The following is a 12,241-nucleotide window of genomic DNA, read 5'->3' as shown; positions in this document are numbered from 1 at the left end:
ACTATGACAAGTTACCGTCGTATGTACGTATATAATCAGCATTGATATTAAAACCATATACATGTATATAAGATCCCATAAACTTGCAACACCAATTAACCTTTTATGAGGAAAGTAGCCTACTTTCAAGCAAAATGTCGACCTCTTTGCATGATATCATACAGGAAGTTTGAATGTAAAATTAGTTAAACCTTTATCTAGTTAAAATGTTAAAAACTTTCATAAACGCCTGAAAACCAGATACACCCGCTCATGTTTGTAACACTTAGTCTGCTGGTCGCAATATCTTCTATCCATGCGACCAGTGCAGACCAAAATCTACACAGTCATACTATATATTTCGGAATATTCGATTGAAAGATTGACAAAACCTATTATACTAAAGATAATTAGAGTGGTTGGGCTTAATACACGGAGAAGCACTTGGCAGTAACAATAATACGTTTGAGGCAAAATATAATGCACATAAGTGAGAAATTCGAAGCATTATTAATAACCCTATTATCTTGTAGTGATTAATTGTACTCAGCTTGTAAGTTACATCATTTCAGTATTAATAGTACTTATTCATAAGCAGAGCAAGCACAGATACTTAAAGCCCGACAAGACAACCTTGAATGCATGCATGCATGCTCTATAAAGAAAATAGTGCAGCATTAACAGACCAATTAAACCGCAGAAAGTGTGCAGCTTGCAAAACGTCTATTTACCGCCATTGCTGAGCAATTGCGAAATCTGTAGATTAAAATAGAAAGACCCTGATGGAATCTTTCAACGTCTGGTGAACACACTAATTAAAGTACTAAAAATCATAACATATTTATTATCGTAGATTAATTTTTTATAAATTGAAAAAAGAGTGCACGGGGATTTTTGTCTTAAAAGTAATGGGATTATTATTTCAATTAACAAGTAGCAGATGTCAAAATCAGAGACTTGAAAGGGCCCGATCATTATCTATTTTTTTTCTCAATATTGGTTTATTACGCGCGGTGCAACATTGCATGCTAGCTATAGCGTAATACTTTTTGACCAATCGGAACAACTCGCTGATATTCATAATAACCTCGGACTTTGTAGTTCTACCACATAGTTTTAAATAGATGTAAAGTGTAACCTTTGATAATGTGTAACGTATTCGTTTGACATCCAAAGGAAAATAAAGTCCATTTCGGTAAAATGATGATTGAAAATAGGTTTGACAATATCATATTTAATTTATATATATCAATTTAAAAAATGCCGTATGATGTACAATTATAACCAAATCCGAATTAATGTGAGCAATTAGACATATTGTATATTTGGTATAACAAGTATATAAATAATGGACTGATAAAATAAATTTGTATTTACTTAATTAAGGTGTACTCAGTGTTTTTATATTTTTTCTGATGCGATCATTGAGTCCAATATTTTTAAGTGTTGAGAATTGAGTACCGCTCAAGCCGGTGCTAGGGGACGTGAAGGATGTTGCACATTTTCATTATCTCTTATGTACAGACTCAATCAAACCAAGTCTTCAATTTTCCTGCAATTTAATTCTTCCGCGGGATCACCTTTTTCCAGATATATAATAAATAGAGCATTAAATTACTATTTCTATGTTTAGTTTTTCTTAGCGTAGGTTTGGCCAAATTACCGTATCCGTTCTGTCAGGGTCTTTCAAAATCGGAACTTGCTCGGCTATTATCTATATCCGAAGACTGTCGGAAAGGGCTGAAAAGTTGCGATTGTGTCTGTGTATTCTTGCGCCCGGAAAGGGCTGACTTTTCTACAAGTCATTTATCGAGTAGATAAGCGCACTCCTTTCCTTTCAGTTAATCGATCTTGTCAGCGTATAACTTTTTTACACCTTCCTCGACTAGGTTAGATCACTTGCATGTTTTCTTACTTCTAGCACTAGGACGTAATCAAAATACTATTCTTAGAGTTACCTTGATTGTGTGAATTAGCGTACTTTTCTCACAGCCATATATAAGTGCACTACTTTTCTTACATTCAGTAATTTTCCTTTGGTACTTAAACGCATTACTTTGTACAAATTTACCCTGGCTATGGTTAACAATTTCATTTCCTGTACAGGAATAACAATAACATACACAATTTTTCCATTAAATGACTCAAATAATCACCAGAAAGAAAAAAACCCATACAGCGAGTCATTATGGAATTTTTTAACCTTTTTACCATATTCAAAATAAATACAAGTATACAAAAGCATTGTGTTGGCATTATTCGTAAAAAATGTCATTCTAAAAGAGCTCTAAGGCCATTTACAAAATATTACATTTAGTAATTTTTCTTTGGTTAAACGCATTACTTTGTACAAACTTCCCCTGGCTATGATTAACAATTTCATTTCCTGTACAGGTCCCTATAGCTTTTTTCTTGCTGGAAGTTTAACGCAATACTTTTCTTTCATTTGCAACTTTTAGGTTTGTACACTTTGTTTTTTACCTATATGTGTTTCGCCGGGTTTTTTATGAATAAGTTGCCCTTGCTCTCAATGCTTTTATTACATGACAAACTTTTTTTTATATCATTTCGCCTCTTTTATCTGAGTATGGGGGTTTAAAAGCATAATAAACCTTTTCTTTTTCATTTATCTGCCAAAAAGCGTATCTTAGATTATTTATTAACATAGGGGGAGGCTTTTATTTTAGCTTCTTTATTCATACCAGGGTATTTCTTATAGAAAGACCCTATTCATATTCATTGCAAGAACTCCGAAAATATGCAATCCCTATTATTTCGAGCATTTCCGTCAAATTCCGGATGGTTTTCGCCGAGGTGTTCCGAATGCAAAATATGAAGTTTTTTTCCGATGTATGCCCCTGTAACGGAAAACATTAGTTGCACGACGTGAATGAATGCTTGACACACTAACCTCGACTGTATACATGAACGGTAATCGATCTAGGCAAACTGTACGCTCGAAGTGCAGTCAAAGGAGAGCGTCTGAGGTGGTAGTGTGTGTTTTACGTAAGCTATTCTCTGGATATATTACGAAATATATATAAAACTAAATTTTTTAAATATTAAATGCATCAAATAAATTGCTTCGATTATTTATTATTTAAAATTAATGGAAACAAAAAAAAATGAAATAATAAAATTATCGCATTTATTAATTAAAATTTATTTATTTGTTATTAGAATGCGTTAAAAAAGATATGCAAAGCTTAATAGTAGGTTCTTTCAGTTTAAATTTTGAAATTTTAAACAACAGACGCGCGCGACTTTGTTTTCGCTCGTATGTTGACCGGGTCATCGTGCGTTTTGAGAAAGTATTGACTATAACGATAAAAAATAAAGCTATATTTTTTGGAGTATGTGTGTGTGTTTGTGTGATTCTTTTTTTTCTTTCTTTCTTTCTTTCTTTCTTTCTTTCTTTCTTTCTTTCTTTCTTTCTTTCTTTCTTTCTTTCTTTCTTTCTTTCTTTCATCAAACTACGGAATAGCAAACAAAAAAATCTACATGGGTTTATTTGTAGCCGTTTCTAAGTGAAATATTCGACTTATACGCGTTTGACACCAAGCAAAAGTAAATCCCAGTTAAGACGCAAAATAAAATAAAATAAAAAGATGCGATTTCAGAGAAATATTGTTAAAATACATATGTATTATATTGATCGACCTATCAACGTTGCTTGAGAACATGTGGTGTTTGCATGATTGTATAAAGTGAACTCGTGAACTGATTGATACGATTTTTCCTTTGTTGTACGAGAAGTCGTCTGCTTAACTAAAGAATCGCCTGCTTCTGTTTAATAATCTGTTAAATATTTAAGTACGTTAAAAGATTAAACAACTTATTTTGGCTTCTGTATTAATGCGTTTCTTCTCGGATTTCTATAATAGCATGTAAAAGTTTAAGAGTGAAGTTGTGATTTAGATATAAATGTACCCGGATATATTTTTTCAGGTACATTATAAATATCTAAAATGGTTATACGAGTTGGTGTAATTGGGTGTGGAGCAGCCGGGTTGGCAGCGTTGCGCCACCTAGCGGCCAGACCAAGCACGTTCCAGGGTGTCGGGTTCGAAACCTCAACCGGTGTAGGCGGAACATGGAGATATACGGATAAAGTTGGCATCGATACAAACGGGTTGCCGGTTCAAACAAGCATGTACAAAAATCTCAGGTAAGTCTCTTTTTTATTTGGTGAATTTACGGAATACAACTAGGGCCATCTCTTTACAGTGTAATGCATTGAAAATCACGACAATACGATAACGTAACGTGACTGTGCGATATCGATAAAATGTTTCGAAAAGCTAAAATGTCGTCTGCTTTATTTTTCCATTTTATGTGAACTTCTCGAAATATGAAAAAGAAAAAATGGTGAATTATCTGACTGTTTTAGCAAAGGTATAAATGATGTTGTGGTTGCCTTCGCTAGGTTAGGGGTTATACGTGATTGATATGTGCTCATAAACCCGCATTAACTTGGGGGTCCAACGTATTTGTCAGAGCTAATTTATCATTGGTAAAACTGCTTAATTATTTTCATACACGTGAAATACATATTTAAGTATGAAAATGGCATTCATCAGTTATTAAATAAGGTACCATAATTTCAATTGTTTTTGGTGTTTTTTTTACTTACATAGATAGCCCGACTTTTGTTCGTTTAGTTATTTTCCGTGTATTTCAGAATGGCTAGATGCTAATCAAGCCATTTGATAAGTACCTGACAATTACGAGATAGCAATGTCTAGGATTTAGAGTACATCTTAAGCAGCCCCTCAATATTGACGTTGCTGAAATAGTATTTACTTGGAATAAGAGCCTGTTTATGTCAGGTTGCTAGGCAACGATCGAAATTTCTTGTGGTATTGACAAGTCTAGAGACGAAACCAAATTAATTCTTTAACAGGGAGAGGCATTTAATAAACAAGCTGATAAAAAGTCAATATTATATAATAAGAACAGTAACAGTTCCATGATGCTTCAGTGTTTAATAATACATGTATCATCAATGTGGTAAAGTAATAGTGGGAATAAGAAAATTGCTATTTTAGCTGCATTCTTTAAAAAATATTTGTCTCTAAGGTGAAATCTTGGTAGGTTGTCTTTAGATCTCGATTTTGTATGGTGCAAGTAATTTCGTCCGTCCAATTAACAAGAGTCCTGCAATATGTATTGCACAGGGACGTATAATTTTTTGTCTATAATTACTTTCCAACAACGCCCGATCCCTTTAAATAAATATTGGTTTTTGCATATAAGAATTGAAATTCGAAATTTACATTATAATTGTCAACAAATTAAAACGATTTGTTTCGTACTAATTTTTTTCTTTTTCACAGAACGAACATACCAAAAGAGGTGATGGGGTTTCCCGGATATCCGTTCCCTAGTGACCTGCCGTCATTTCCGGAACATAAAGATGTATTAAAGTACTTGAAGGACTATTCAGATCACTACGATCTCGAGAAGTACATCAAGGTAATTTGAAAGCGTTTTTTTTATCTAGAACCAATTAAACCGCTAGAGATTCTATATGTCTACCCTTTTCCCAAAAGTTACACTGACAAGATATTTGGAAATGATACATAATTACAAAAAGCAAACGATATGCCCAGGGAATGTTTAAATGTGCTTTCATATCTAATTTGCATCTGTGTTGATAGCTTTCAAAACATTACAATGTTTGCTTTTCATAATTGCTGGTTTTCTTGTTTTGAAAGCGCTTTCATCTACCCAAAATGACCATTTATATGCGTAAAAATGCTTATGAAATACTTTCATATATTATTTCGTTCAATTAAATCGAATTGGACCGAATACTGTTGACGAAATCTTTTAAATTCAATACTAAAACTGACATTTATAGGTGTGTGCATGGGAAATGTAAACGCTTTATTCTTAATTGTTCGGATTGCAAGCTCATCATGATTTATGACATTTACCCGCCGAATTTGTGCAATAGAATCGCATTGCTTTTAATTTTGGAAGAGGCCATTTGAATATAGATGTATTTTGATATCATTATAAAATCATAGAGCTATCAACAGCATAGAGCTTGATAAGGCTTCACGGATGTGCATGTTGGCCTTAGCAACGACTTCTCACTTCCGGTTCCAGCATGTTTGGTCTGACTTTGGCAAAATTACAGACTGGTTTACCGAATTTGACACAATTTGTACAGTTAACAGTGTCAGTGTAACTTTTCTCATCTGTATAATTACAATTATATATAACAAAGGGTTTAGTAAAGGTTTTAATTAAATGTTCAGTTACAGGTATTTTGGCTCATTTGTCTGGTCACTAATGATATACAGTATATACATGTACACGTAGTAAAATATCTCCCTTATGTAATCAAAATTAGAAATGTCCGTTTTCTGTACGTTATACATATAGAAACTGATTTAGGTGATATTTCCTCGATTATATAAGATGGAGATAAACTACTAAAATGTATTATTATTATTGACTAGTGCCTGTCCATCTATACTATTACATATGTATATGCTTCTTTCCATACACGTTTATTTGTTTTACAGGAGTTTCAAGATTTTTATTCAGGTATAAGGAATTCAAAAAGAATTCAAAACCGGTAAAGGTAGAATTCATGTTGTAATAGAGAAGATAAAATGATATATTTATCAGTAACGGTTCCGGAAGATAAACTGGTTTATGTTTTTAAGACAAGACTGAATTAACGTGCGGTACATTACATTTTGTAAATCGAGTGGGATGGGGTACATCGACGTCAGAATCTATTATTAGGCATGTAATACACCCATTGATTCATGTGGTTTCCGGTTAAGGAAGATCTATTTTTTAAATGTAATTGCTTGGAAATTTTGTTTTAAAATATATACTGAATGAACTGGGGTTTTTACAGTTGTGTTTACAGTTTAATTTATTCTACACTGTCGTTTACCTTTAATAGATCATTTCCATTTGATTCCTAGTGATCGAATGCTACTTCATGTTTAAAATAATCTTCTATCTTGTCTCTACTTTTATCATTCACATTTTAAATCAATAACTTATACAATTTTTCCATTAAATGACTCATAACCCCGCACTTTTCAGAAAGAAAGAAAAAAAACCCATACAGCGAGTCATGATGGAATTTTTTTAACCTATTTCCATATTCCAAATAAATACAAGTATACAAAATCATTGGTTTGGCATTATTCGTAAAAAATGTCATTCTAAAAGAGCTCTAAAGCCATTTACAAATTTGATATGTATATCTATTGAATGCTTAACATTCTTTTTATACTTTAGATACTTTAGATAAGCATTTACAATACATTATCAGCATTTGAGACGGTGGGGGGGGGGGGGGGTTAAAAAGGGCTATATAAGTCGTGGTTTGTAATTTGATATTTATGCATTTGATATAAAGGATAATAATATACACTTAAAAGTTCAACGGAAGGCTCTTGAAATTTACATATTAACATTTCAACTGCGTCAGTGCGACAATGTCAATATTTTATAAAGTGGTTTGTGACATATTTTGAACCGAAAGTATGGTGTACTGTAGGTAACATAAACATCTCAGTTGAGTTGAATCGGTAAAACAATGGTAATCTGAAAATGTATAGCGAAATGATATAACTGTTTTGAATTAAAACATGCTTTTAAACTGAAAATGAAAACAAGATTATTTTCAGGTCATCGTTGCACGGGGATCATGGCGGCGGTAATTTTATATTAAATTAACCATATAAGGTCTCTCTTGCAGGCAAGAATCAGCGGTTTTATTTGATTTAAATTTTTCGATTTCTGCAGAAATGCACGAAATCTTCGTGCTTAATATTTGAATCGATGGACATATGCTCCATTACATTGCAGTTTAGTACGAAAGTTGACAGTGTGGCGCCGCTTTCCTTCGACAATAAAACAGCTTGGAAGGTGTCCTACTCTTCCGTTGGCTGTCCTTCACAATCTGAGAATTCGATCTTTGACGCAATCATAGTCTGTAATGGGTAGGTTAAAAGCTCAACAGAGCTCATGTAAAGCTCTAATGAGCTAATGGGTAAACAAGTGTTGGTGCACAGAACGATGTGTGAAGTGTATGTATATAGACAGGGTATCGTTATAGCAAGAGTTAATCAAATCTACTGATGGCCTGCCTGGAAGTATATATACAAATAATTGTCATATTCGCTGCCACATTGAAGTGAAAAAAAATATGTTTAAACTTTAATGTAAGCCTTTAATCACACTGCAAAGCGTTATAATGCAATGTTTTATCCTTTTTTAAAGTATGACGCTGACTCAGTTATGTCAGTGGTACATGCCAATATAAACTTGCCGTGTTTTAATATAAATACATTAGCAAGATATACCATCTTTGACATGGTGTACTACATGCATATGCATTATTGCCATGTTTAATAATATAATGAGAAAACACGGTTAAAAGGATATAAGAAATATGAGATTATATTCACATCGGGAAATAGAAAATTGAATAAAATTTTGTTCAGTTTATAAGATATAATATTATATAGATCTATAGCAATGTACGTCATATTGAAATATTTTATCTTACGTGGCATCAGTTAATTAAAAAAGAGAAAAGTCAATTAAATTAACACTTTTATATTTGTGAAACTTACAGTGGTAAATGATTTTTTTTATCAATACCGAATGACAAAGAAGGGAGGAAACTGGCACTTTGGTCTAATCTAAGAAGGGTCTTGAGTTCGGGCCGGGATTATGACCAAACATGTACACTGGCTAGTCCAGTAAGCGCACTTGAGAGCGCGCTTTAATCGCAATTAAAAAAAAATTTCTAATTAATTTAGAACGTAAGGATTTGATACATTTGAAGTCTGTCCACTACTTAAATAATTCTATCAGAAGGAAGAGTTACGTCCCTTCAATATTTTCATTACCATATTAAATCATTGTTTTACGAAGCGAGTGACGGTTCCCAGTATGACAGCACGGTGATGGTAGGATGTTTCAGTTCTTAAGATGTCTTTAAATATTCCAGTTAACAAAATATATCATTCCGCCCTTTAAAATATACCATTTAAATAATCGGCCATGAAAAGAACGACTATAACTCGGGCGCCGTTATATTCCGTTTTCTGTAATAATATATATGATGTCACCTTAGCTTTACTGCATGTGCAAACAGTGGATCATTATCATGATTATTGATTACTTTTATTTCTTTGTTATTCTGACCGAAACTAAATAAATAACTTTTACAGGGTCTGTTTGTTTTGTTTGTCAGTCACTCAGAATATGTTCAGGATTGATTTTCCCCAAAGTTGATAATTAAATTTACCCAACTCTACAGTTTTCTTACATGTATATCTGGACGTATTCATTATTTATTAAGTTCATCAGCAGGTCATATTTATCTATTTGCAGTCAAATTCTAGTTGCCATAGGCTTATTTTTCATTTTAAGTTAAAGGAACTCCACTGAGGTCTAAAAACCTAATAACATGAAATTTGCATTCCTTACATGGGTTAAATGGGACATTTTAAACAGAATGATATACAAAGAATAATTAAAAATACATTCAGAAATAAATTGAAAATTGTATATTTGTGCTATTCTTAGTCCGATTTTCAACGCTTTTCAATTTTGAAACATATTTCGCAATTAGAATAAATATTCTGGAAATTTTGCATACAAGTTTTTTGGTTCAGAACTACAACAGATTGAACATTTTAGAAAATTATCGACATGAAAAGTCTTCAGTTGAGTCCCTTTAATGTTTAAATCTATTTTAAGGCATTATCAACACTGGTTTCGAATTACCAGCGTAAGCGCGAAATGATCGATTATTTATAGACTTATCTTAAAACGTAAACATATATCGAGCGGGATTTGAACCTATTTTGCTTCAGCTGTTGTCTATCTTCAAATGAAGTAACTACATCTTATTTTAAATTTATCGCTAAAACCTGACATTTCACATTTTTCAGACATTATTCCGTTCCTCTTGTACCTACACTTGAAGGGATGGAAGACTTTAAGGGAACCATAGTTCACAGTCATGATTACCGGGTACCAGACCCTTTCAAAGATAAGGTTGTCGTCTGCCTTGGAGGAGCGGCGTCCGGCCAGGATATTTGTCTCGATATTGCAACGCAAGCAAAACAGGTACATTATTCGTCTGCAGTTAAATATCCAGCGTAATTTTTTATACAATCACGTTGCCTTTAACGATTTTGTTCTTTAAAATAAATTATTCAAAATGGTGACAATAAGTTAATTTTATTTACAATTGATAAAAGACATCGCTGCACCATGTCTTGCAAGCCTATGCCAGTTCAATAGCAAGCACCTGCTAATTGAGATCATTGTATCGTTCTGTAGAGCCTTTATATTTTAACTTGACTTTTCTTGCGATAACCTGAAGTAGACTATGTTTACACACTTTGCTTGTAAAAGACATATATTTAGCGTAAAGTCATAGCTTTGCGTCTATGTTTCGAAATTCTCTGATTTGGTATAATTTGTGATTATTTATCAATTTTAATTACAGGTTACTATAAGCCACAATAAGCCCAGGATTGAGTCAACATTACCATACAATGTCGACCAAAAGCCAGGCATCGCCAAACTTAAAGCCAATTCTGTCGTCTTTAAAAATGGCGAGGAACAACAAGCGGACATCCTACTTTTATGTACCGGGTACAGATACAATTTCCCTTTCCTCACGGAAGAATGCGGTCTGAAAATTGTAGAGGAACGAATCACCCCACTTTATAAGCATATCATTCACTCGAAATTCCATACGTTGTCTTTTATCGGCATGTGCAAAATTATATGTCCGTTTCCCCAGTTTGATAATCAAGTAAAATTTGTTCTGTCATCACTGGATGGTACACAGAAATTACCAAGCACTGAAGAGATGGAACACGACATCGATTCTGATTACAAAAACAGGCTGAGTGAAGGTCTTCCTCACAGATACGCACATTTTATGGGACCACGTCAATGGGCATACAACGATACTCTAGCCGAGTTAGCTGGTTTTGACCCGATTCCAAAGGCAATACAGAATCTATACGACGAAGTGCATAGAACACGTGTCAAAGATTTGCAAAATTATAAGCAAAAACAATATCGCATCGTTGGAGAATCCAATTATGAGATTGTTCAAGCGTAAACGCTGATGCCATAACTACATTTGTTACCGGTTTCAAATCCTTATCTCATTACAGACAAATCATTACAAACATAAACTTCTGAAGATCTGCCAAAAAAAATAATTGAACTTTGACGTTTATTTGTCGTTCGATGACGTTATTGTGACAAACTCTGTACTACCAAGATTTCCAGTCACAAAGCTGGCGTCTCAACTGTCACCATTAAGACGAAATTCGAACTGTTTTTCACGGTATTACCCATTTCATTGACTGAAAAAGATTGGACAGAAAGGAATGCCTTGTTGCATACCTGTTTTAAATGTTTACTATTTTTGATCTCACTGTGTTTATATAGAATTTGATCTGAACATTGCAAAGGTTTCAGTTGCTAAGTGTTTTAGATGTAATAGAAGGAGACTATGACACAAAAATCCAATTGCTTAATGTTATATATACTTTGATTGAAAACCGTTGAGTTTTTCTCGTAATTGTTTGTTTTTTCATGTATATTACCACTGTGGTATAAGGCACTAATTTAACATTGATGCTGTTCTAGTATTTTTGTTTTTATGGTAGGCACCATATTAATACTCATATCGACCACTTTTGTTTGATATTTCTTTAATTGAAAAATGTAAAATGTTGAAATCTACCAGTGATCATTAAAGTTGTATACATATGTATATTATATATATTCATACATGCACATATTTCCACCATGAAAACTTAGTTGAGAAAACGAAATAAAATCATTAAAAAACTTTTTTTTTCTCTCTCAATATTTACTTATCATTCTAAAGAGATGTGATGCCAGGTGAATTTAAGCAGGGCTTATCAGCTAGCAACTAATACTAGCTGACCAATAGGGAGTCATAATAATATATAACATCTGCCTTTTGCTCAGAATAATAGCATAAACGTAGTTAAAAAAGAACATTAACTGAAAATCCCTGACATGAAAGCATTATAATCATTAAAGTAAATTTGTTAATATTAACGGTCATTTATCTTGGACGCATGGAGTTTTGAAACAGTCTCAGAAAAAATGTTACACTGGTTAATCTTAAACACTGGTTAATCTTAATGTTTTATCTAGAAGTTTGAATGATAGGGTATATTGCTATTTAATCTAAAGTAATGAAATGAAA

The 12,241-nt window shown here is 33.0% G+C and overlaps 1 protein-coding gene across 2 annotated transcripts; it reads left to right on the top strand.

The window, feature by feature from the left end:
* Nucleotides 1-2,853: 2,853 nt before the first annotated feature.
* LOC132716918 (uncharacterized) lies at nucleotides 2,854-11,847 on the top strand. 2 transcript variants are annotated; one of them, XM_060700252.1, is made up of 6 exons: nucleotides 2,854-2,985; nucleotides 3,928-4,147; nucleotides 5,316-5,454; nucleotides 7,825-7,958; nucleotides 9,924-10,101; nucleotides 10,487-11,847. In XM_060700252.1, exons 2-6 carry the CDS (start codon nucleotides 3,948-3,950, stop codon nucleotides 11,111-11,113), a joined length of 1,278 nt encoding a protein of 425 aa, XP_060556235.1. In that variant the 5' UTR covers nucleotides 2,854-2,985; nucleotides 3,928-3,947; the 3' UTR covers nucleotides 11,114-11,847. The 2 variants fall into 2 exon arrangements, with proteins under 2 accessions (XP_060556235.1, XP_060556236.1); XM_060700253.1 differs by lacking the exon at nucleotides 2,854-2,985 and adding an exon at nucleotides 3,769-3,792.
* Nucleotides 11,848-12,241: the final 394 nt, after the last annotated feature.

Source organism: Ruditapes philippinarum, unplaced genomic scaffold (genome assembly GCF_026571515.1).
Source record: "Ruditapes philippinarum isolate M1 unplaced genomic scaffold, ASM2657151v2 ctg4742_1_1_1_1, whole genome shotgun sequence".
Lineage (NCBI taxonomy): Eukaryota > Metazoa > Mollusca > Bivalvia > Venerida > Veneridae > Ruditapes > Ruditapes philippinarum.
Note: the sequence above shows the minus strand (reverse complement) of the source record. Positions and strands in the feature narration are given on the sequence as shown.

Coding starts and splice junctions, on each gene's coding strand:
- LOC132716918 (XM_060700252.1), top strand. CDS start 3,948: ATGGTTATACGAGTTGGTGTAATTGGGTGTGGAGCAGCCGGGTTGGCA. Junction 4,148..5,315: donor AGCATGTACAAAAATCTCAG/GTAAGTCTCTTT, acceptor TCTTTTTCACAG/AACGAACATACCAAAAGAGG. Junction 5,455..7,824: donor ATCTCGAGAAGTACATCAAG/GTAATTTGAAAG, acceptor ATTACATTGCAG/TTTAGTACGAAAGTTGACAG.